Here is a 26,482-nt window from a genome sequence, read left to right as displayed (position 1 = left end):
AGAAAATAACCCACTGAGATCCCCCCTCAGAGCTCAAAGTGCGCACTGCACAGGCGCAGAACGCGGCTTGTCGATAGAGAAGCTGAAAGGCACTAAGGCAGCCGAACCGACCGGCACTTCCCAGCGGACAGCCGCCGCCGCTGCAGCCGTCGGGACAGCGCTCGAGACGAGCAGTTATCTTCCAAAAGCACGTGCAGCCGCGGTGGGAAGGGGAGGAACCCTGCTGTTTGCAGGCCGAGGACCGAGCTGCTGTGCGCGGAGATGGATTTAAGCAGATGATAGCAGACTGCGTGAGGTACAGTAGAGACGCGTCCGCGCTGCCGACCGACTTGTAAATAGTGCTGTCTGTTAAAGAGAGGAGAGCAAGGCTGTGTCATCCAGAGTGTGATACTCTGTGGGAGAATCAACCCACTGTAATTAACCCACTGTACTCAATCCACAGAGCAATCTGACAGGGAAGCGCTGAAACTGACAGTCAGGGAGAGAGAGACAGAGAGAGAGCCAGACTGAATGAGAACTGGGATGAGCAAGTCTAGCTTTTTATTTCTATCTTTATTTACTTGTTTTTATTGATATTTATTTATTTCAGAACATGTGCATGCTGTGTTTTTTTTAAAAAAGCTACTATTATTATCATTATTATTATTATTATTATTGTTATTACTTTAACATTATTAAGAAACCCGACTTTCACATTTTATTTACAAACACTGGCCTGTGCTTGGAAGTTTTCACACACCAGCTTAAAAGTAATTAGTTAATGATACTGCTATTTAAAATATTTCAAAATCCATGGTTCACTTCATATATTTTATAATATTTGTGTTGAATGGTTTGAAAGATTTTCGTGTTCAGTTTTTTGATTGTTTTAAAATATTATTAGGAACAGGGCTGGAAGCCCAGCTTTAATAAGAAGTATACAAGCTGCTGTGATCATTGCATTTCATACTAAAAAATGACATGGACTAAAAGCCAGAAAATTGCTTTATTGTTTTCATACAACAGTGTTTCCTTATTTTATTTTGAGGAGTTTTTGTTTGTTTGCATTGAGGTTTAAATGCTGTCAGCTGATTAGAGCAGTGGAAGGTGTTTTTTGTACATAAGGCTGTTTGTTATTGAGAAGGATGTGTTGAGCACTGATGCCCAGGCCTTCATGGTTCAGAGCTGTTGACACAAAATGGCGGCAGATTGAAATGTCTTACATCTGCCTCACACAGTTAACACATCTCCACACACACACACGCATTGTTTTTAGTGTCTTAGGCTTTTGGTATTTGCTACTTCAAACTCTGCCGTCTTTCTGCAGACCTCTGGAAAATATTTGAACAACAGGCCCACTGATGCTGGCTATAGCGTGGGCATCACGAACAGGAGACATGGATCTAGAAGTTAAATGTGTCAGAGAACGCCACACCAGCATAGACGGTTGTTGCAGTTTCCCACGGGGGAACATTGAAAACCTTATTTTGTGGGAGAACCTTTAATTGTTTTTTTAAAAATCAGATTTGACCTGTGATTTTCTGCATGATATTTTCATGTCCCAGTGACCACTGAAATGAAGAATTTCAAAATGTAAAGGTTCAAAATGATTGGTGCTTTAAGATGGCTGCCAAGTTTCACGACTTTCTTCTGTGAGGCCTTTGGCCAAACAGTTTTCCTGCTTGCAAGTCAAGTAAAAGTGAAGCTTTGCAGTTAAATGAGCAGCTCATCTGTATTTGTGTGTAGTTTGTTTCCCCGGTTTCTTGCTTGCTTTGCTGCACAGCCATTACTTTGTCTTTGAGTGCACTATAATATTTTCCAAGCAGATTCATTTAGAGCAAACATTTCTCCCTGTAAGCAGCAGGAACAAACCAGACTCCCTTCAGGATTTACATGTTTAAATAAAACCTTTAGATGCTGAAAACATATTTGATGCCATGGATTTGTTTTCATGTATTTATTTACAGTCTATCGAAATGTTATAACGTGCAGAAATATGTCCTGGAATAGTGCTCAGATTGGATGTCGTGTGTGAGACAGAAACAGGCTCATGCATGTGCTGTTGGCTTGTGCTCATCAGTTAAACAGAACTAGTGAAAGGCCTAGATTCACACTGTACAAAAAAAAGAAAAAAAAAAAGCTCTGTAGCTGTTTCTTCGTCAGATCTTATCTTTATTACCTTTCACAAAGGTCTCCATCAGTTTACACTGATGCCACCTCTCCAGTTTCATGGCTAAGAGAGTGGTTTCTCTATGTTTACAGGCTCACGTCCACAGTGTGCAGCCCTGAGGCTAGGAGACCGCAGCAACAGGTTTCACACTAGCACACTCTGAGCAGCTTTTGCCTTACAGAAGTACAGAATTATTTCCAACCATTAAAAATGATCTGACAACTAAACCGTAGTTAGAAAATCCCACTTCGTCTAACTTTGTGGAAGGAAACTTTTGAGTTAAACCGAAGTATTTGAAGCAGAAGTAATAGTTCAAACTTGCAGTACCAAGCACACAGAGAGCTGCATCGAGGTTTGAGGCAGGAACAGCCGCAGTGACTCTGTACGTGTGACAGGCAGGACAAAATAATAATGACAAGGATGAGTTTCCCATTTTAACTGTGTATTACTTTGACTTGATTTTTTTCTGTTAGCAGTTCTGTGTTTCAAATCGAAATTAAGATTTCAGCCTTTCAGAGCTGCACTCTCAGCTGTATTTTTACTGCAGCGATGTTCACTGTACAGTGTGTCAGCCTAATTTACTGCTGAGACTTTGACCCTTTTGTGGAGTCTCGTGCACAAATCTTTAATAAAGTCTGAGCTTGCTGACTGGCTGTCATGGAGCTAAACATGTTTAAGTCTCTACGGGCCGAGGTTCACATGAGATGGTCATCAGGTGCTGGCGTTCTCTAGATTAATGGATGAAATGGAGCAGTAAGAAGCACAGAGAGTTTTGTGACCCTCAGCTAATAGAAAAATGTTTGCCTTCAGATGGAAAAATGTGCTTATGCATTGTTCATATCTACTTAAAAGCAAACAGTGTGTGAGGAGAGAAGAGAAATATTGAAACCTCATTCCTCTGTTGTGCCACTTGAATATTTTCAAGTTTTTCTCTCTCTGTTTGTATGCCCAGTATTAAACCACTACTTGGCTCAGGTTTCCTCCATAGAAAATTTGACAGAATATATGAACAACAGCAGCCAGTGGTACCTGCACACCCAGCCCAAACCAAAGATTTCCACTACAAAAATAAAGGCTGATACAACTAAAGCAAGAAAAAAAGTCATTGTATATTTATAGCATTCACTTTTTCAAAAATGCTTCAATTGGGTCTAAAAATGTCATTCAAATAGAAAATCTTTCATTGGCAAAAAGTGTGCGGTTTGTAATGGAAACCTGACTTCATACTACAAAAGCTTAGCTGGAAGTTTTTATTTTGGAGAAGGGTGAAGTTTTACACACTCCAGTTAAATCTTAGAAATTCATATTTAAATTCAAAAACCTAAATATGTAAGATAATGGCCCGCAGCTGTGCAGGCTCACAGTCGCAAAACATTTGATCTGCACTCACACTGACGTGCAATCTGTTACATTTGTGTAAAAAAAAAAAAAGGTGTGGCAAAAAGAATTGTTGTTGAATAAAAGGTAGAATTGTTTTATTTCAGATCATTTTTTAAGTTAGAAAATTAATAAAAACTAGTGTTTAAAACATTTAATGAAAAACAAAAACTTTGAAATAAACGTTTTGCTTCCACATTAATCATTACATAGCAAAAAATGATCATAGCTTAATAAAGTTCTTGGCACCACTGATTTAAGGCCAATACTGTTCCACAGTCATAGAATATATATAGGAGTATACTTTATAAACTGTATATTGTAAAGTATATGACATGAGGCTGCATTACATCTGGAAAATGTCCTGTGCCAGGTCTGACACACAGTGGCAGTTCCCCTCAGCTTTCACTGCTGCTCACTGATAAATCTGACAGCTGGGTATTCTTCTAATCCTGCAGCGATGCTTCAGGAGAAAGCTTCAGCTGTGACGGACGAACATGTGAGCCGGCTCCAGACCGGCGGGGAGACGGATCTGCTTCCAGACCAGTCGCGACTGGGCCTGTCCACAGCTCCCACCGTTCCCAGCTCCACCGAGCCCGACCAGGTACGCACGGAGGGCAATCTTGCATCTTCTGGATGGACTGTTAAATAGTACGCTTTAGGCTGATTTATAAATAGCTCCATTTGGTGTTTATATGCAACTATTTTGTATTTTCTTGGATGGTCTGAGTTGTTTTGATTGTAACTGTGACTCTTCCTTCAGAACATTGAGAACATTAAGGTCGTCCTTCACGAGAGGGAGCTGTGGAAGAAGTTCCACGAGGCCGGCACTGAGATGATCATTACTAAAGCGGGGAGGTGAGTGAGGCATGTTTCTGATGAATCATAAAAAAATTAAAAGAAATGTTTGAGTTCATGTGTGCAGTAGTATTTCCATTTTACAGCAGAGTAAATACTCTGCTGTAAAAATACTTCAAAAGAGATACATTCAAAATGTAATCTAAGAAAATCTGCAATTTCTCGTGGTTTTTTCGGTCCCTTGTATTACTGCATTTTTGTTTGGATATTGGAACACGTGAACCAGCCAGTGTCTGCTGTCAGGTATGAGCACTGGAATAAACAGTTTGTTCAGACGTGGAGTGAAAGAAGAAATATTAAACATCTGCTTAAATCTCTACAGTAAATGTATTTTCTGCTGTTGTTACATTAACGTACTGCATTGCAGGATTTATGGTGGAGTTTATGAAACACAAAGAGTAGCCTGAAAAGGTTTTTCACCTGATTTGAATCTCCCCGTCAACAGTAACCTTTGTTATTTATGTAACATATTGAAACGTAGCGATACCCTTCAGAGTGAAAACATGCACAGTTTTCTGGAAAACTGCAGGCAAAGTGATTTTCTAGTGATGGATTCATTATGCAAGATGAGTATCATATCTTTCTGGGATCATCTGTTTAGACAGCTCATAGTAACATACAGCAGTTATGATTTTGTCTTTCAGGAAGAGACAGAAAGTTCCTGCTGCAGCGACGGCATAATTGAAAACACAAATGACTGCTCGGCTTGTTGGATTTAATGCGACCTGAGGATTAGATAGTGAGGCTGTTGGACATTAACCAGAGAATGAATACACTCTCAAACTGACCTCCGCCTCTCATTCCTCACGGGATGTTTTTTTCCTCAGCGAAAAATGTAAAAGGTCACCACATTTTTTCCTTAATGCTGTATAACCGTAAGAGATGGGCTTTTCCTTGTCCAGCTGATAAAGTAGGCTCTGAATCCTTAAAGCCCTTTGAAGGGCTGTACAGTGGTGTAGCTGTGCAGCTGTGCTGGAAGACCTATCTGAGTTTACCTGCAGTCAGTCTGCAGCGGGCGCGCTAAAGGTCGCCAAAAAATTGGCTTCATCGCTTACAAGCAACAGATCTGAAAATGATATCGACACCACACTGAATTATTTAAGCACGTTATGAGTAGTGCATGTAGTGCTCACTGTCTCATCGTGGTAGCAGGTATTTTAATCATACTGCAGCAAGAAACACTTGGCAGTAGACCAGCGAAGCAGCAGAACATTGTATTTAATGTGTCGTTTGAACAGACAATAAAAATACAGCCAAGAGTGAGAACCAGGCATTACTGCAGACACAATCCCTGCTTTATTTTTATTAATTTTTTATTATCTCAAAGTGTATCAGAGAGACAAAAACATCACAACAGTGAGCGTTTGTCTACTAATTTGGAGAAATTTCTCAAAAGACTTATTTATTACATTTATTGAGGTCATAAATACATGTAGATAGAAAAGAAATGAAAGACGAAAAGAGGCAGGTTACAGCCTAGATACCATGGTCAATGGTAACTTTATTGTCCCCAGTGGGAAATTGATTTGCATTATGGCCACACATTAAAAAACAAACACTCAGCAAATAACAAAAGAGACAGATATTAGTTCTTGGAATTATGTTGTAAGGAAAGAATGCATCATCTGAATGCGTCTGAGGCTCACACACCAGTCTTTTCTTATTCTTTAGGGTGAGTGCAGCTTCAAAGAGTAGCTAGCATGACTGTAAGCTCCTAATGATGACGCTAAAAAATGATTCATAGCAAGTAAAGTCAACCATCTTAGAAAGCAGTGTTAGAATGCTAATATTCATTTGCACTAAATAAATAGTTCAGCCAAGTCTGAAAATGCTATAAAGGGAATTTAGTTGTAAACCAAACTACTGGATAAACTAAGACCATTAAAGTCATTCTGGGTGATGTGATGGCTGCCACACGGGTAGGTGCATTTCTGTAGAGCTAAACTGAATGGAAATCCATCTAAATGCTGTCCAGACTGATTGGTTGGACAGCAGTTATACACCAACTGCAGGTTTGTTCTTGTGTATATGGCTCTTGCTTTATTTACTGTAGTGCTTTGCACAAAAAAAGCAATATCGATAAAATGACATGAAATACTGTCTCATAATTACTGGTTAATCACATGACTCTTAGACTACAGTCGCCAGAGGTAGACGAGCCAAAAATTGTACTCAAGCACTACCTCAACATAGTTTTACTCAAGTAAAAGTAAAAAGTAGCCATCCAAGAAATTATTCAAGGAAGAGTAACAAAGTATTTAGTGAAAAAGGATACTTAGTACCTGATCATAACATCTGATTTAATGCTTAAAAATGAGATAATCAGACACAAAAATATAAATTTTAGTGCAAATTTTTGTATTTGGAAAAAAAAAACTACATATAAAAAACATGATTACAAAATAATAAATCTAAGCAGAAGAAACATTTTTCCAAATCATTATTAAACTAATATTTAGAGAAGGTAATATAAATATATGTTAGAATAGGGTAAAGTGCTTGCAGTGACATATATGGTGTAACTTTACTTCTCCAAATGGCCCAACAGGCTCAGCAGATAGAATAACATTAAAACAACAAAGAAGAAGTCTCACTTTGACATAAACTGCATGTCTGTGTCTGTGTCTCATGGATTTTGGGTTAAAACGTGTTTATTACTCATTCACTTAAGTTACTCACACTGAGTACAGTAGCCAGAATTTTTTCTCAAGTAAGAGTAGTGATACTTCATAATAATATTACTCAAGTAAATGTAACTGAGTAAATGTAATTAGTTACTACCCACCTCTGGCAGCCGCACACACCAACACAAGTCCCTGTCCTAATGAAGGCACACATCCAATCTTTCTTTTAGTTGATCCGTATGAAGAGACGACACACAGCAAAAATGAAAAGCAGCCCAGAGAGAATTCAAAGTGATCCCCACTGTTATTACTTCAGAAACATGAACCAGTACAAAGGGAGGCTTTAAGCTTGACTACTCATTACTGCTTTTGTTACCCGTTGAAGTTCAGGCTCTGGCTGCTGAGCCGGGGTCTGCATACACTCAGCTCTGGGTTCTCGGCTAGCTTAGTGTTAGCATGCTATCTGTGGAGGTGCTAGCAAAGAGCAGAACTTCTGTTAGCAGCATAATGTGATTTTTGCTCTGGATGCAGTTTGAGCTTTACCACCGCACTCTTGTTCTTTTGTACAATAAAAATAAAAGTGATCTCCATATATCTGTTGAAGGTGTTGTAGTCTCCAAATAACATAACGTTGGCATCCCTCTGTAAAAATGGTTGTCGTTGGCTAATATCCTAACCCAACTAAATGTAAAGTTTAAGGAAAGCCAATCGTGTTCAGATCTAATTGGAAAGGTGATTTTCTGAATCACTGATTGAATCACATTGAATGAATGTAAACATATGCACAGGTTTTTCAGGCATCTAACTTTATTACCGACCACAGTCATATAGTACTGTTTTGAACATGTTTAAAAACGTGGTCCAAGAGACATTTGGACCAGCACAGAGGTGATTTCAAGCATTCTGACACGTCTGTTTTCTGGTATTCTACTATCGTTTGTCATGCATAAAATAAAACAGTTCTCATTTTCTATGTTTGAATGGTCACTTCAAAAGAATTGCCAGTATAAATACAGTTAAGGGTGCACTTTATACCAACTATGTCATCATTCAGATTACATCATAGGTTCAGTTGTGATCGAGTTGGAACAATAGAGCAAAAGACAGACTTTGGAACCTTTTAGCTTCTACCTGTGAACTCCCTCTAAACAGGAGAGTCTGCTTGTGGCTTCAAATTAGACGTTTTTGTTGTTGTTGTTGTTTTTATTTATTTTTTGTTTTCCTCCTTATTTTTTGACTTTATTAAGAACTGGTGAAAATCAGGAATCAAGAACAACTGACAGTTTTAATTAAACTGACCTTAATCACAAATAAACCCTTTAAAATGGGAACATAACCAATAAAGATGATATGGCTCCATAAATTTGCAGAATTCTGATGTTACCAGAATGAGGTAACGTGATGTGATGGTGAGGGAAGAAAAAAAACATTCATAATAAAATGTGAGTGTTATGTGTATTTAAGCTATGGACAGTTTGAATTTCTCCAGTTTTGTCAGATATATATATATATATATACATACACACACACATATATAGAGATATAAGTCATAAAGGGCATGCCAGGGTGCCCTGGTTTTAAAAAGTCAGAAATCTACTGTTATAAAATGTGAAGCGGGTCAGTGCAGAGATGGGAGGGGAGTCAGGACAGATGCAGATGAACCATAAGGATCCCATATTTCCCAAACACTCCAAGATGAAACTAGCTCAGTCCTAGCTGAGTCTAGAAGACTTGTTATGATGAGTGTCATTGTCCAGGTGTAATCCTCCTTCTTCAAAGCACCCACCGCAGCTCTTGCCTCACTCTGCCTCTTTGTACACAGCCCGTCAAGTGAGCAGGAGCAGTTTGATAAGAGGAACCCGGCGCCCACAACAGGCCTTAGTCTACTAGCCTGTAGCGCTTCATCATCCTCATCCCACCCCCCCTTACCCTCAACACTTCTTTTGATCTCGCTGTAGTACTGCAGATTCCCAGAGAAGGAATGGATCATTGGAGGGCCTAAACATGTGGGATTGTTAAGAGAAACAGCTGGCTGGACACAGAAACACACACACCCTGACACTGATATCATACACACACTCACTGACTTCCATTTCTCATGCCCCCCCTTAAGTTCACTCACTTAGTCACACTGCTGAATGTATACGTATCCCTTCATGTTGTCTTTGAAAAGCAGTTATCCCGGCTCGATTTAATTCAGCGTTTTAATACATTAGACTTAAAATAGGGGCGGGACAAAATATTGATACTGCAGTATAATGCAGTAATACAGTATAATGAATCACCTCATCTTGTCATACGTTACTTGTGCACCAGCAGCAAACACAGATATTTTGGTCGCACTTTATAACAAGTCAATAACCCATATCGCAATATTTACTGTCCATGTTTTAACAAAAATAGGATTTAATTATCTAAAGTAGTTCCCAATGGTACTTTATGATGCTACAGTAGAACAAGGGAGTAAACAATTTTAAAGGAAAGGACAAACAACTTGTACTATTTAGGAGGTAAAGATATTTTATAATACACACTGCTCCCTTAATAATATCGAATAATTACAACATCCCCTAAAATACTCTGAAGTGACTTATTAAAAAAATAATACCTGCTTTCTTTCCACTAAAATGCCTAAAGGCATTTATTAATTATCCTTTCCTTGAAGACAGCTGTTGGGTAACCACCTGTTTGTATTTAATATTTATATTAGTGTGATTAGCATTAGTGTTACTGTTGGGTTCCCACCCTAGTTTTCACCACAAGCTAGTAAATTTAATTTTAATTTGCGATCTTTCACTCACTGATTGTCATTTTGCTCATTTCACATATATACAAACTTCCCAGAACATTTAAGTCTGCCACTTTTCAAACCACATACTGCTGTTAATTTATTCTGTAATTATTCAAATTTTAATTGTTATTAAAAATGTATTTTGTAAATTTCTCAACTACATATCCATATGTCCTTTAAGTGAAATAGGTTATGAAATATTTCAAGCCCAAGTGCCCCCAGCTAATTAAATAAATATATATATATATGTATACATATATATATATATATGTATATATATATATATATATATATATATATATATACACAACCCTAAAGCTCAACTCTGAACAATCTGAATAATGAGGAAAATCATTAAAGAGGTGAACATATATATATCTTGACGTACTGTTTGCCTCTGTTTTTCAAACAATGGTTTTATATTCATTGTTTTTCTCCTCTCTTTTCCTTCCAGTTAATCTGGTTCTCCCACTAGATGTCATTTCAGCTCCCAGGGGAAAGTTACCGGTAGCTCGCTTCTTATGTGGGGGGTTATTATTTGGTTATTCAGTTGAGCCTAATTTTCCTGGATAATTTAGTACCTGCTCACAGGACACAGTTGCACAGTGAAAGCGATGCTTGTAGGGAACCAATGTAAACACAGAGTGTGATGTCACTCAGCTATTCATTACAACTTCTACATTTACTTGCTCAAGACTGGATAAAGATCCCCCAGCAGAGTGAGCCGTGAGATAGTTATGGTCATATTATACAAATCCGAGGGCCACATGTGTTGACACAGGCCTCCGACTGCTCCGACTGTGTGTTGCGAGCGGAGCCAGAGATGAGCAGAGGTCTGTTTTGAATGTTCTTCTAAGATTAACCCGTCTTTCAGTGAGGATGATAGCAGGACTGATCTCTCCTACTGATTGGATTTGAAGCCTGGGAAAGAGATTTAAATTACCTGCTCTCAATCCCCCGCCGCCCCCTTCATCTTACGTGATGGAGTATTTACAGTAACACGATCAGCACTATGAACTTTTGAAGATGGGCATTTGCACCATTCGGAGCAGCCAGTACGCAGACAGAGGTTTTGATGCCTTGCAGTCCTCCCAGAAAAACACGTGAGGTTGTCCATTACAGTGTTTGACTATGTCACCATGGGCAACACCAGCAGATAAACTCCAGGCCTTTTTGACCATTGCCTCTTACCAGTGACAGGCCAGCTGTCTAATCTTCTGTCCAATCTGGGGTGCCATTAAAAACCACTTAAGGCTTTATAAGAGACTGCAGAGGCTTTTGCAAAATTTCCTTTGGCACAGATGGGATGAAAAAGTTTTTGGTTTCCCAGAAGAGGTCACAAAAGGTAGCTCCCCTCATGTGCTTTATAGCCTTGGCTGCTATATTAACATATTTGAGACATTTAAAAGATCAAGCATGTTCCCATGCTTTCAGTGACATCTCACAAATTGTTACCAGGCCATTTTTCTTTTGCTTTCACAGACAGGACTATCTTAAGCAGAGGTTTGTCAAATAAATGCTGGATTTGTAATGCGTTTGATGTAGTTTTCTGCTGACAGGAAGGTTTCATTAACGTAACATTCAGGTAGAGTTTATTTCAAACGTCCAAGATGGCAACTGTCTGTATCTCAAATCCTGTGGTCTCTGTGGGTCCTGGCTCTTCCAGTTCCCTCAGGAAAATCGCTAAGCTGCTGCCATGGAGCAAATCAGATCTTCAACTGCACCAGTATCGATACTGGTCTCTTCCTACAAGCTAAATTTTTTTTAATGGCCTACGAGATCCTTTCTTATGAAGAAAACCAGTGCAGAGCGCTACCATTGAAATTTGTTGCCTTCTCTGGAGTATGACATCATGTACAGATAACATAATCCAAACTTGTGTCCTTTGAAAGAATTCCTAATCACTGACTTGATATATTTATGCACTGTGCAGACAGTGCTTAAGCTCATTAATTTTAAAGCCGAGGGTGGACAGTTCTGTCCATATTGAGGCCAATTAAGAGCTAATTTGTGTGGCAGTAGCTGAGATCAGCTTTTCTGGGAATATTTCATGTTGTTGAAGAAACATAGAGTGTGTGTCTAACAGTTTTCCTTTGGGTTCTTCAACAGGAGGATGTTTCCTAGCTACAAGGTCAAAATGACTGGGATGAATCCCAAAACCAAATACATCCTACTTATTGACATTGTCCCGGCTGACGACCACCGCTACAAATTCTGTGACAACAAGTGGTGAGTTTTAAAGGACACAAGATGAGGTGTGTGTGTGTGTGTGTGTGTGTGTGTGTGTGTGTAGGGCTGCTCCAGGTCTCTGCCAGAAGTACTTGGTAGGCTTGGCTCCACTGATGTAATGCATTACTGTTCCTAAATTAAGTAATCACATTACAGTTGCTGAGCAAACAACCATGTCACTTCACCAGCAACGTTTGATTGGCCCCAGTTCATCTCACTGTGTGTGTGTGTGTGTGTGTGTGTGTGTGTGTGTGTGTGTGTGTGTGGGCACTTGTTATTGTCATCATTATACTAATACCTTTCCTGTTAAAAAGTTACAAATAATGTGGAGTACATTCTATTTTCTGAGCATGGCTTCCTTCATTAAACATAGTAATAATCTGTAAATAAATAGTACCCCTCCAGAAGAAGCACTCCTCAGAGAAGTCTGTCCATTCCCAAAAATGTATGACATCCACTACAATTCTTCTAATTCCTTATTTAACCCAGAAAAGAAGAAACTGAAAGAGGAACAGCTGCTGGTTTGTTTCAAATATTCTGAAAGAGCAGAACATTTGGAGTGACCTAAGCAGGTAACTGTTACTGTGGCTCCTCACCAGCAGCACCTCCTTACTGCAGGGCAATTGCAAAATATTTATAAAGAAAAGAGAAAAACCTCCCAAGTTTGACTGTTTCTCCAGCTGATTTTGTATCTGGAGTTGATGACATTATAGTCCTCCATCTGTTAGCACAACAAAATAGCTGGCCCTGCCTTCATACTGAGGGCAGACAAAATAGTTTTGCCAGGAAAAGCTTAAAAAAAGAATTCAAGCAGACCTTCAAGCAGAGTTGTTTTACAGCCATTTGTTTCTGATCTTGTGGCACGGCATGCAGTTGGTGGGTTCTGGTGTTTCTCAGTGACACCTTGCAGCAGTATAATTAGGAATGAAGTTTTAGCAGGGAACACTGCTTTTCAGTATAAAGGATTTAATGCTGCGAGGGTGGAGAGCTTTGAGACTGTTGTACATTCATGTTAAACTTAAAGAAGCTGGCATAGTCCCTGAAAAACAGCACTGGCTCTTGAAAGCAACTATGCACTCTGTTCCATTTGTAATCTGTTTTTAGGATGGTGGCTGGGAAGGCTGAGCCGGCGATGCCAGGCAGGCTCTATGTGCACCCTGATTCTCCTGCCACTGGAGCTCACTGGATGCGGCAGCTGGTGTCATTTCAGAAGCTGAAGCTAACAAACAACCACCTGGACCCTTTTGGGCATGTGAGTAGTTATGGAGGATGTTTAAAGAATCATTTAGTGATTTTAGAGGCTGTAGCGCTTTGCGATGCTTTGCTGTCTAACACTGCAATGTGAATTAAATGTTAATCCCATGTTTGGAATGAGATGCTGTGTCCATCCATCTTTAGAAAACACTTGGTGACTAATATTCACAATAGATTAAAAATGGATTCAAAAAAACCCATAACATTAATGGATGGCTCAATACTTCCAATATGAGTTACAAAAAATAAAAAACAGGCTTGCTAATATAGCAAGTATAGAACTGACTATAAGCTAAGCTAAAAGCTAAGATATTTTATTTATCCCAAAGTTGAGAAACTCCTTCGTTACAGCATTTAAAAAATAGGTCAAATAAGTAAAATGGTATATATCTTAATATCTTTAAAAAATAATCAAATAAATACAATAAAATAAAACAAGTCTGAATTTGAACAAAATTTTTAAGTAATAAAAACATAATTAATAAGAACATAAAATATTTAAAACTCAAGAAAACAAAAGGATTTATAAAAGGAAGTGAAACCAGCAGAGCAGTGCAATAAAGTTTGTGTAAAGTGCTGTGACGGTGCAGAGTTAAACTAAACTGTTAACATAACAGATGATTCTCTCCTAGACAGATGTGCTCGACTGTTATTGAATGTGGTATGAAAGATTTACATCATCCTGTAAAAGCAGATGCTCCTTTACCTGTTTGTTCAATGACCTCGTCTCTGCCACAGATGTGTCAATTTCACAGCCAATCACAGAGCCAATCTTTCTCATCAGTTCAGCGATCCAAAGTGTTGGTGCCAACAGGGTGAAACACACACTACACAACAGAAAGATTCATACTTTAAAATGACCACTGTGTTTAAATCACTGTGTTTAAATCACTGACTGTCAGTTAAAATTTAGTCAACAGTGTTTTACAGTTAACTAAACATGAAATTATAATGAAACATGCTAATGATAAAAGATAATAAACAATTGTTTCCAAACAAATTTATGAACATTATTGTAAAGTTGCAACTGCTTATACTAAAAAATGATTAATGAATACTATTTAATTCAATTCAGCTTTATTTATATAGGGCTAAACCACAACAACAGGTGCCTCAAGAGGCTTTATAATTCAAAGTAAATCCCTAACAATCAAACAACCCCCGATGGGCAAGCACTTTGGTGAAAGTGGGAAGGTAAAACTCACTTTTAACAGGAAGAAACCGGCAGAACAGGATAAAGACATGCTGTGGAAGAGAGACAGAGATTAATAACAGATATGATTCGATGCAGAGAGGTCTATTAACACATAGTGAGTGAGAAAGGTGACTGGAAAGGAAAAACTCAATGCATCATGGGAATCCCCGGCAGCCTACGTCTATTGCAGCATAACTAAGGGAGGATTCAGGGTCACCTGGTCCAGCCCTAACTATATGCTTTAGCAAAAAGGAAAGTTTGACACCTAATCTTGAAAGTAGAGATAGTGTCTGTCTCCTGAATCCAAACTGGAAGCTGGTTCCACAGAAGAGGGGCCTGAAAACTGAAGGCTCTGCCTCTGATTATACATTCTACCTCTATTTAGTGTATCTGTAAACATCATTTGGCTAACTATCTAGGTGCAACTATGGCGTGGACGGTGTCACATTAAGAGGTCTCAGATGCTCCTCTCTGTATTTTGCTGATGATGTGGTTCTGCTGGCATTTAAGGACAAGGAAAGGAAGGACCGAGAGACTGACAGACAGATTGCAGCAGCATCATGGTGAAGACAGCAAAACTGCTGACCTATGTTCACAAGCTGTGGATAGAGACTGAACGTATGAGATGACAGATAAGCTGCACAAATGAACTCCTTCTGAAGGGCATCTGAGCTCTCCTTTACAGATAGGATTCAAGAGGGTCCAGAATACACCTGCTAATATTCCTCCATGTCAAACGGGGTCAACATCCTGTATGGCTCCTGGGTGTTTCAGGATTGTTGATATGGGAGGAAGTCCAGGGTTAGGCCCAGGGCACTCTGGAGAGATAATATCACTGAGCCAGTAAACACCTTGGTGCCCTGCCAGAAGAGCTGGTGGGGAGGTGTAGGGGAGAGGGAGGCCTGAGTGTCATTGCTTACATTGCAACAATGGCAACCTGGACCTGGATAAGCAGCTGAAAGCAGGATTTTAAAGAATGTGGGCTGATGTCAAGCCCAGATCTTGGTGAGATTTATGCACCAAAACTGCCTGGTTATGTTTAGAAAATGTTTGTGTTTATGTTGAGGTTTCTTCCTGTTAAAAGGGAGTTTTTCCTTCCCACTGTCCCCAAAGTGCTTGCTCATAGGGGGTCATATAATTGTTGGGTTTTTCTCTGTATGTATTATTGTGGGGTCTACCTTACAGTATAAAGCACCTTGAGGCGACTGTTGTTGTGATTTGGCGCTGTATAAATAAAACTGAATTGAATTGAATATCTGACTGATAGATATGTGAGCAGCAATATCATCGTGCTGTTTTTCACAGGCTGATTCATGATGGAAAGATGGAATGAAGAGATGAAGTGTGTAAGAGAGAGAACTGCAGAGGGAGGTGAAGAGTGTGACTGTGGCAGCACTCCCCAGGGGGATCCTGGGATAGCTTGTCTGAAGCCATCCCATCAATGGGCGGGCTCATTAGGTTCATAACCTCTCAGATCAGTGGCGGGGCCTGCTGTCAGATTGAGTTGAGTGCCTTGCTAGTGATAAGGGCGAGTAATGAGGACAGAGCAAGTTAGAGGCCAGGCAGGGCCCAGATGACGCCCAGACCAGGAGGTGTGCAGTAAAACAGTGCCTGAAGTAGAGCGACAGAACTCCTAAATATGCTCTTTATATAATGTGAAAACAATACTTTTGACCATAGCTCTCACTGTTCTTCACTGTATGGCATCAATAATTACAAGTTTAGTAGTAGTAAATTAATTGTAATAGAAAAATTCTCATATTGGAAATTCATTAGATAATATAATAATGAAATTAGAGTCTAATCTAAATGTTTGATATTCTCAATATTTTATGTTCTGTTTTATCCAGGGCTGGAACCAGAGTTTAGAAATAAGGTATCACACTAAAGATGTAGAACCTGTGCTCCAGTGACCTGTAGAAAAAGCTAAAGAAAGTAGGTCCGAGGATTTTTTTAAAACAGGGATGGGCTTGATTTTGTACATCTTCTACCTTATGCAGGAACATGTGTGCACAGACAATTATTTAAGGTAAAACAGAAATATTCCTTCACTTAAAATAAAAATAGCACAAAGGAAAAAGCTACTAACTCAGTGGTTCTTGCCCCACTTTGCTTCTGATTCAGTCAAAGTGCTTTAACCAGTTATAATTCATCATGAGTCAGGTGTCAACACAGGTCACAGCTTCTCTTTTTTTAATTCATGCCTTGAAAAACAAAATACTCGGTGACGTCACAGCCAGTTACAGACATTAATTTAAATACTATCCACTTTTAGCAATGCATCCTGTTCTACATCACCAATAGAAACTATCTGCTTGTTCTTGCCAGCAAACAGACGCTAGCTACTCAGGATTAGCTACTGTTAGCCAAAAGATGCTTTTAAGGAATGAATGAAGTTGCTCTTCGGTGTATCCATCAGAGTATGAACGTGCGTAAATGTTGGATAGAAAACATTCATGAAGAAAAATATGTATATGTGTAGGAAAGTATTATAAAAGGACAAGTCCGTTTCTCATTCAGTCATTGATACAGACGTTAATCTGTCACTTATGCACCTTTAAAACCTCAACAACAAAAAAACTGTGGTGCATCTATAACTAGTCTAAGTGCTTTTCAACAATTCATTTAAAAAATATAGAGATATCTTAACAATAATAGTAAATAACATATTTAAGGGTTAACTCTGAGTTTTCTAGGAATCCAGATTTCACCAAACACCATCCGACCCATTGTTGTAATAACAGAAAGAAACATTTTAAAATGATTTCACTGGCTGTAATCTGGCCAATGAAATCATTTACTTTACTACAGAAAATAAGTCATTGCCTTTTCAGGACTCATCTCAATCAAAGTAATCCCCATTTTTTAATCAGCTGAGATGAAAGCAATTTCTTTAACTCCTCACTGATCTAAGAGGGCTTCCCTGATCAGTGCTTTCAGTCACCCAAGAGTCTCCAGTGTCACCCCCAAACAGCAGCCAGACAGCAGAGCAGACAAAGGTCAATGGACAGCCTCCAGTGAATCAGCCAATAGCTTTATCTCTGTCTCCACCCTGCCTCAGCAACAGAAGTAAGTGAGCGAGGGGCTGGTCACTGTTGAACCTGAGCCTAGCTCCCCATGCCCTCTTCAACCTTTGCTTCTCTTTGGGAGTTCCCTGGAGGTGAAGACTCCTCAGGAGAGTGTCTGGCAAAAGAAGAAGGGAGCCGAGGTGCATAGCTTGACGATTATCAGCCCTGACAGAGCTGGACTAGCGCTGACCCTGCCCTACTGTTGCTAACGCTTCACTGGGCACAGCACTGGGCTGTGTTGAGAAGAGTGATGCTATTGAGCTGACCTGCAGATACCTAACAATGTAAACACTACACACACTATACACATGCCACCTGCTATATACTGGCACATAGCAACACTCACCTGTGATGGAAATGAAAAACCAAGATCTCATTCAACTCGTTACTTACACTCATTAATTAGTTACAACTAAAAGGTTCAGTTTAACATGAGATTCAGTGGGAAATGTTTGGTACTTAAACAAGCGAGAGGGAGACGTTGGCCTGCAGGGCATTCAGCCAGAAAGGTTGTTAACATTTTAAAACTGCTACACACTGACATTACACAGTCTGAAATTCATTGTTTCATATTTCCAGGAAGACATAAATGTGAGACAAAAGTTGCATTGATTTGCACAAAAACATAATAAATGTCCAAACTGAAAAACAATTACCATTTAAAAAAAGAAATAAGGTCATTTTGAATTTAATGCAACAGTGCAATATTTACAACTGTGTACCTCTTAACAAGAGTCCAAAAAAAACATCTGGGAAAAGAGGAGAGAGGAGTGATCCCCACTGTTGTGTGATAGAGGATTCTGGCTGCCCAACACTCTGATTTCCTCTGTGATATTTTTCATTTTGGGTTGTTCCAATTGTTTTCAGAAGAGAAGTTGTAACAGATGCAGTATGCAGAATTGTCTTGCTGAAATATGCAAGGCCTCTTCTGAAAAAGATGATCTCTGGATGGAATATATCTTCCTCTAAAACCAAATATTGCTCAAAAATTGTTCCACAATTTGACGTTTTTTGCAGATGGTGACGAACTGCTTCCCATTTTTATAGCCAATCATGTTACAGTTAAACTATTTATTTGCAGAATGTTCCTACAGCACTTACTTTTCCAGCCTTTTCTGCCACCGTCCCAATTTAGACATTTTTGAGACAAATTCAAAATGTTTTCATATTTTTTATGAAGTTTTTAAAATGTCTCAGTTTAAACATTTGCTATGTTGTATTTGAAAAAAACAGCATCCCAACCTTTTGGAATTGTGAACACACACACACACACACACACACACACAAACCAACAAACACAGTGTCACACTGGTGCTTATGTAAACTTTAGACATACCCCCTGAGGGCACAGAGACCATCTGCAACTAAAACTGTAATTATGACTATTTTCAGTGCCAGTTTTCATGCTGTCAGAAAAGTTCTACCTGTTGTTAAAACTTGTTTTTTAATTGAGATTAACTTGATTAGAAAGGCACTATATACATTCCAGTTCATTATTGGTAATCTTACAGTGTAGTGATGAAGTATTTTCCCCTGCTTGATTTCTTACTTTTTTGCATATTTGTCACATTTACATGTTTCAAATTATCAAACATTTTTTAATAGGGGGAGCTGAGTAAATACAAAATGCATTTGTGATGAATTAATGTATGAAGGGAAAAAAGTTAGTCAAACCTTCCTGGCCCATTTTGAAAAACCTAATAACTGGTTGTGCCACCCTTGGCAGCAAGAACTGCAATGAGTCTTACAGATGAATGTGTGGGGATTGTGGCCCGCTCTGCTTTGTAGAATTGTTTTAATTCAACTACACTTATAGCATTTCAAGCATGAACAGTGTTTAAGATCATACCAAAGTATCTCAAATGGGTTTAAGTCCACAGAATATTTTTGGGGATCATCAAGATGTTTTTGGCAGATGTGAGATGAGCTTTGATGCTCTTTTTGGTCAGCAGTGGTTTTCTCCTTTGAACTCTACCATGGACACCATTACTGTCCAGTCTCTTTCTTACTGTTGAATCATAAACTCTGACCGTAACTGAGGCGAGTGAGGCTTGCAGTTCTTTAGATGTGCCCATGGTTCACCAGCATTTCCAGTTTTCTCTGGAGAAACGATTCTCACTGTGATTTGCTGGAATCCCAAAGCCTTAGAAATGACTCTGTGACTCTGTTCAGACTGACAGATGTCAGTGACCTTGTCTTCTCAGCTGTTCCCTTAGACTGAGGCACAAGCCTACTTCCCTTTGTCAGACTCGTCTATCTACTGATTTAACAGGTCTGGCAGTAATCGAGCCTGATTTTAGTGAAACTAAACTTCACTGAACTTAAAACTGTGGTTAATCAGTAGATTCAGGACGTATGATTAAAATTTATTGATGATCTTAAACATTTAAGTGTAAGAAATATACAAAACACTAAGAAATCATGAAGAAGGCAAACACTTTTTCACAGCACTGTAAATTATATCTATTATCAATTTTATTATTTTCCATTGCTCAAAAATAAGTCACATAATGACTTTTGTGAGCTCCAGGATCAGTTGGCATGTGCTGCTGCTCTGGATTACCTCAGATTTTCAGCCTCTGACACGATAAAGCTAATGAAAAAGGAAGAATTCAGAATCTAATCATCAACTACGAATACCACAACCTGCTCTGTATCACTCCAACATACTGCATTCCTGCAAATTTTCCTCACAGTACTGCAAACTAACGTTTTAGCCTCCACTAAACTTTAACTAAACCCTCTGGTACAGTATTATCTTTTGCTATTTTCAGCAACACAAATCTGTGTATTTCTTTTTCATTTTGTTTCACAAAAACATATTTAAGCAAACCATCTGATTTATAAACTCTAAAATTAATAAGGAAATTATATTTAAGATTTAAATGTTGATCTCTTAGCTTCCTCCTCTCTTTAGTATATCTTTCTCCATCTCTTATTATGACAGTAACATTTTTTATCTTTCTGGGAAATATAGCAGCCACACATTAGCTAACAGCCATATTTGTGACAAACTGCACAGGAACATTTTGTGTATTTGCTGATACTTATTTGAAATTACCCTCTTATATAAGTTTCTGCTTTCAAAATGAAATAACTTCTGCTTCTTTCTCTTATGTAGTGCTAGCAAGATGATGAAATACAGCAAACACCACTTTATTTTACACACAGGTATAAGGAAAAGTTGATGTGTTGAGGGTGGGCAGTGGAAGCTGTTACCGGAAATTATTAATCATTCAAGAGTAATATGCATTAATTTGCATTTATCAGCTTGAATTGCTCATTAACTGAAGATTCTGCATGGCCAACTTTAAACCCTGGTTATCGCAGACTAAAAACATTTTTATGTTGATTCGTTCTTTAAGTTCAGCCTGTAGCTTTCCAAACTAGCAGTGAAAAACAAATAAGAGAAAAACTGAGTTAATCTACATGGATTCATCCTTCAGCCCGCGAAACACATAGTGTACAGCATCGTTTAGTCTTGTGAGTTACAGAGTGGGATCTCCATGGATCCAGTTAGTTGTCCACACAAATGCTCAACTGGATCATGTAGGAAGTTTGGAAACTGGGTCACTGGCTTGGTTGTGTTGTTTTGAGAAGTTTCTGTGGTATGATGCGGAGTCAGAGATTATCAGTGTTATTCACTCGTCTGTGGTTTTAATGCTGTACTGTAGCTGATTGATGTGTGTGTCCTCTAGTCACCATTCACATCAGGTATGCTTAGTAATTTTGAAACTAAATTATTGCCTTCTTTTTTCTTGCTAGATCATCTTGAACTCCATGCACAAGTACCAGCCCAGGCTACACATAGTCAAAGCTGATGAGAACAATGCCTTTGGATCAAAGAACACTGCTTACTGCACCCATGTCTTTCACGAGACAGCCTTCATCTCCGTAACCTCTTATCAAAACCACAAGGTATGTCTCGAATATATGCTATAATAATTAGCGCTGGTTTAGAATAGTCTGTCACATTTGGCAGGCTATTCTTAAGTGCTCAGAGGGTATCAGGAGTTTTAACGAAGTGTGAGGAAAAGCACCATAACCTGACCATATAAAGCAAAAATCAAAACCAAAAAACAACCATAACCATGCAACATCATGTTTTTAGTTTCTATGGTTATCTCAGTGGGACTTCCTGGTTAATTAAAGGTAATACTAGTAATAAATAATTAAAGCTGTTTTCATGCTTCCTCCTATGTTTAGATCACTCACCAAATCTTGTTCAGGCAACTTCTAGTTTTACTGTGGAGATAAAATTGGTTAACACACCAATCGAGTTGTGTGACAAACTGAGCTGACTTTCATGTTGAGGGTCTTCACCGCTGTTCTCTTTCTAAAACCCTAAGAACAAACATCAGTTCTCAGCAAACGTGTCTACATTGTCTCAATGCAGTACACCATGCCAGGAGCACCACCAGCCTTAACTGTAGCACATGTTCACTGTACATTGGTGCAAGTGGTCAGAACATGTGTTAATAGACCTCTCTGCATCGAATCATATCTGTTATTAATCTCTGTCCCTCTTCCACAGCATGTCTTTATCCTGTCTTCCTTCTCTCACCCCAACCGGTCGCAGCAGATGGCCCCGCCCCTCCCTGAGCCTGGTTCTGCTGGAGGTTTCTTCCTGTTAAAAGGGAGTTTTTCCTTCCCACTGTCGCCAAAGTGCTTGCTCATAGGGGGTCATATGATTGTTGGGTTTTTCTCTGTATTTATTATTGTGCTATCTACTGTACAATATAAAGCGCCTTGAGGCGACTTTTGTTGTGATTTGGCGCTATATAAATAAAATTGAATTGAATTGAATTGAACAGGATTCCCGGGAAGTGATTTTCAAGAGGAAGGAAGTATGGAAGTACTGCAGAAGCACTAGGAATAACCTTGACAGGAATAGTGACTGAATCTTCCATTTATCAGCTGTATTTAGATAGCACCAAATCACCACAGACATTGCCTCAAGGCACTTTATGTTGGAAGGTAAAGAACCTACAATACTACAGAGATAACCCAGACAATTAAACAACCCTCTTTAAACAAGCACTTGGTGACAGTGGGAAGAAGAACGGGAAGAAGGAAGAAGTCTTCTGCAAAATCAGACTCAGGGGGGTTCAGCATCAGTTGGGGTAGATGGAACCAAAAGAGAAAAAAATAATACACTGTGAAAGAGAGCCAGAGATGAATAATAACTAATCATTTAATCCAAAGTGGTGTCTAAACTAACAGTGAATGAAAAAGACTCCCAACAGCCTAGACCTATCCATGGGGACACACCCACCTGGAGGGCAATAGTACTGCCCTCCGGCTATCCCCTAAATGTCTTTGAGTTTAATTTAGCCAAAATGCCAGATAGTTGCTGTGCTAAGCAATCTTTGTTTACAGCTACAGTACCAGAGGGGTGTAGAGTATGGCACCAACGTGTGAACACACCTACCCGCCTCCTGTTCTACGATCTACATGCCCCAGCAACCACGAGTAAATCAGCAGTCTGAGAGTGCTCTAACTATTATAAGATACTGTGAGGTTTGTAAGATAAGATGAGGCCTGATCATCCAAGACCTTCTATGTGATGAGAAGAATTTAGCCAATGAAGCCAATATAGGGACTATCTCTGTCTAGTCCCTGTCTCTACTCTTGCTTCAACATTTTGCTTTTCAGGGAGTTTTTAAGACAAATTGATTCTAATTATTAATAATTTTATCAATTAATTCATTATAATTAAAGTATGAATACGTAATGTGAAGTCTTGTTGCTTTTAAAGGGTAGAGTCAGACCGTCTTGGTCAGAGCTCACAGTTATAGACTGATGAAATGGAAATGTTACTATAAAAGCTCTTGCCCAGTATCAGCAGGGACTTGTACAGAATAACAGCTTTATTAAGGTCTCATTTTCCTAGATCACTCAGCTGAAAATAGAAAACAATCCATTTGCAAAAGGATTCCGAGGCAGTGAAGAAGGAGATCTGCGTGTCTCAAGACTTCAAGGGTATGTTTACAGAAAAAGGAACCAGGAAAGTAAAGCTGATCTCATAAATCCATTTAGGACACTATAACTGTCAGTGAGGGTATGTATACACGGCAAACTAAATATACTTCTACTCTATCACTTCCACTCACCTACAGGAAAGAGTATCCCGTGATTTCAAAGAGCATGGTTCGCCAAAGGCTCATTTCAACGCACAGTCACCTAGCGGGGAAACTTGGAGCAGGAGTTATCGCGGGGCATCCTCAAGTACTGTCCTCTTACCAGTATGATACTGGGGTTCCTTTGCCTAACCCAGACTCCCAAGATCCCATTTCTACTCACTTCCCACAAAGCAGAGATCCCAATCTTCTTTATCACTGCTTCAAACACAGAGGTATGTTCTGCTGATAATTGTGCAACGTCACAGACGCCATTAGCTGCAATTGCCATTAACTGCAGTTTTCTTTGTAACAACATTGCAGATAACGGGCGACACTTGGAGCTCGGATGTAAACGGTCATACCTGGAGACATCAACCGCAGTCTCAGACGAGCATTACTTTCGGTCGCCTCCTTCTTACGAATCACCCTTACTCTCTCATCCATACCGCACTGAGGCAATCACTTCTAGAGAGGCGTGTATGTATGGCGGTATGGAAACAGAGTCTGGATCCGGGGCGGCAGATGCAGATGACCCAACCAACTCTCCTTCAATTAATTGTAATATGTGGGCTACAGTGCAGCCGTACCCTCGCTACGGCATGGAAGGCGTACCCTACCAGCCCTTTACTGCTCACTTCACCAACTCAGCCACGGTCACGCCTGTGGTGCCACACCCGGCATCATCAGTGGTGTCACGACCACAAGCCGACTTGGGCGTCTACAACTCGGCTGCAGTCCAGCGAGGTCTGCCTGTGATACCACCTTCAACCTCTTCTTCATCAAGCTCTCCATCTTTCCCGGGATCCAGAGATAGTTCCGGTCATCCACCTCTGTACCACAGGAAACCAGGATCACCACTCCTACCTCACCGAGATTTCTCCAGCTATTCAGCACAGGGTACAATATCCATCCGGGAGCCAGCTTATCAGTACCAAGTGGGGCTGAGTAGCACAGGGAGTAACTGGACTGACAGCTAATGTCGGTCACTGGAGACATCAGTTTTCTCATATGAAGGTTTCCAGAATCCCACTGCAGGGTGCCAGTGCCAAGCAATGCTAATGAACTACAGTCATGTTGCAGGCAAACTGAAAACCAATATCCTTTACACCCATGTGTTCATACTGAATCAATATTCCATCCAATGCTGTAGGTGGCAAACAGTGGCAGACCTGCTCTTTACTTAGTCAGATGTGTAGGATATGTGCTATAAGCCAGTGATCGGGTGGAGTGAGGCGGTTCGGTCACACTAAAATGCAAATCATTGGTTTGAATGGCACTTGAAGTGTGTCAAAGGGATCGCTACGGGTACAAAAAGTGTTACGGTTGTCAGTGTCTTGTCCTATCAAGGTAGCATTAGCAGAAAAAACACTTAGGAGGAGGACAAAGAAAATGAAATAAACAGAAGTTAACAGCTGCGCTGTTTAGTCTGAGAGACACGAGTGCTTTTCAGTCCCAAAATAAAGAACGGTCGCTGGTAATTCCTTTTTTTTTAATTCATGTCAATAAAATGCATAGAAAGACCCCAAAAAACAATCTGGTCATGTCCCAAATCTTTCTTTTTAATGACTTCTGTGGTATGTGTTTGTGCATACCATGAGCCAATCAAATGCTAGATAGACAGAAGTACATATTGTAGCACAACTTCAAGTGTGTGACGTCGATCAGAGTCAAAGCTGTGCTGTCATTTCAAGTCCACCTCTAGCTTTTTGCTTCATCGTGGAGATTTCAGAGTCTTGAACACGACATCAACATACACCGTGTTCTCATTTTGACAAAAGGTCCATTCCATGTTGGGTGACCATGAGTCGATCAGTAGTTTTTATAGTGGCAGACTGGTGTACATGGGATTGGCTCGCCAAAATAAATGACAATGGCCAATTTTATTCCCTAGTTTTGAGTTTTAATTATGCACATGTGCCAAAAATAGAGTTGTTACAGAGTAAGAATGCATTAAATCCAGTGTAAAATAAGGAAGATAAATCCAAGTTCACGAAAGCTAGCAAGACAGTCTTTCCCCATGTTGTTGTACATACATAAAGAGGTATTAAATGAAGTGAAAGGTGTACCACAATCCACCATGATGGCAGTTGTTAATATGTAAGTTTCTACAGGTATGTTTGTCGATACTAGCACTTAAGGAAAAGTGTTGCGAGTATAAGATTCAGGAAACACCGCAGTGGTGGGTCATCAACGTTTGGCTCCAAGTGATGACTCGAAATCACACTGAACACCAAAGAGTGCTCAGGAGGAACCAGATGGGAGCTTAAAGAGCTGTTGTTAAGCCAGCACGAGTACTAGAAAAGACAACGCCTCGCCAGTCCGACTCCCAGATTGCTTACTAGGAAAAAAAATCCCTGCACAACATAAAACAGCCTGAGCGGACAAGGAAGAGAACGTCCTCAGCAGAACTGCATTCAGTAAAAATCGGAACTTGTATTGCCAACGAAAGCTTATTTGTACGATATGATATAGGTTATACATTTGTACATTGTCCTTTTATTTCATGTAAATTCAATATAACATTTTTGAATACTTGGACATTTTTGCACATGTGATAAATAAACATTTTCATGAATCTAACTGTCTGACATAATTAATTAAAGACACTAAATGGCATAAATCTCAGTTCCAAATTTTAGCAATTACAATTTATTTATTATTATGAAGAAAAATGTTCAGAATTTATATTTAAAGCTATTAAAAGCTGATGACAAATAATGCCAAGTCCCATAAATAGCATTCCAGATGATTTTGCTGCCTAACAACAGTTTATGATCTATGACGATCAGCTTTAACTCAACTTTAATCCAAATTT

At 39.4% G+C, this 26,482-nt stretch overlaps 1 protein-coding gene across 1 annotated transcript; it reads left to right on the top strand.

The window, feature by feature from the left end:
* On the top strand, positions 1 to 26,209 carry tbx4 (T-box transcription factor 4). The gene is made up of 9 exons (XM_003453570.5): positions 1 to 295; positions 3,985 to 4,130; positions 4,290 to 4,384; positions 11,909 to 12,028; positions 13,133 to 13,280; positions 21,311 to 21,463; positions 23,439 to 23,527; positions 23,665 to 23,900; positions 23,989 to 26,209. Exons 2-9 carry the CDS (start codon positions 3,987 to 3,989, stop codon positions 24,642 to 24,644), a joined length of 1,641 nt encoding a protein of 546 aa, XP_003453618.1. The 5' UTR covers positions 1 to 295; positions 3,985 to 3,986; the 3' UTR covers positions 24,645 to 26,209.
* The last annotated feature ends 273 nt before the right edge of the window (positions 26,210 to 26,482 follow it).

This window comes from Oreochromis niloticus, linkage group LG14, assembly GCF_001858045.2.
Source record: "Oreochromis niloticus isolate F11D_XX linkage group LG14, O_niloticus_UMD_NMBU, whole genome shotgun sequence".
NCBI lineage: Eukaryota > Metazoa > Chordata > Actinopteri > Cichliformes > Cichlidae > Oreochromis > Oreochromis niloticus.
This window is presented reverse-complemented; position numbering and strand designations above follow the sequence as displayed.

Excerpts from the sequence above, each read along its gene's own strand:
- tbx4 (XM_003453570.5), top strand. The coding sequence starts at position 3,987 with ATGCTTCAGGAGAAAGCTTCAGCTGTGACGGACGAACATGTGAGCCGG. Across the intron at positions 13,281-21,310 it reads ACCTGGACCCTTTTGGGCAT|ATCATCTTGAACTCCATGCA; the intron begins GTGAGTAGTTAT and ends TTTTCTTGCTAG. Across the intron at positions 23,901-23,988 it reads TCACTGCTTCAAACACAGAG|ATAACGGGCGACACTTGGAG; the intron begins GTATGTTCTGCT and ends ACAACATTGCAG.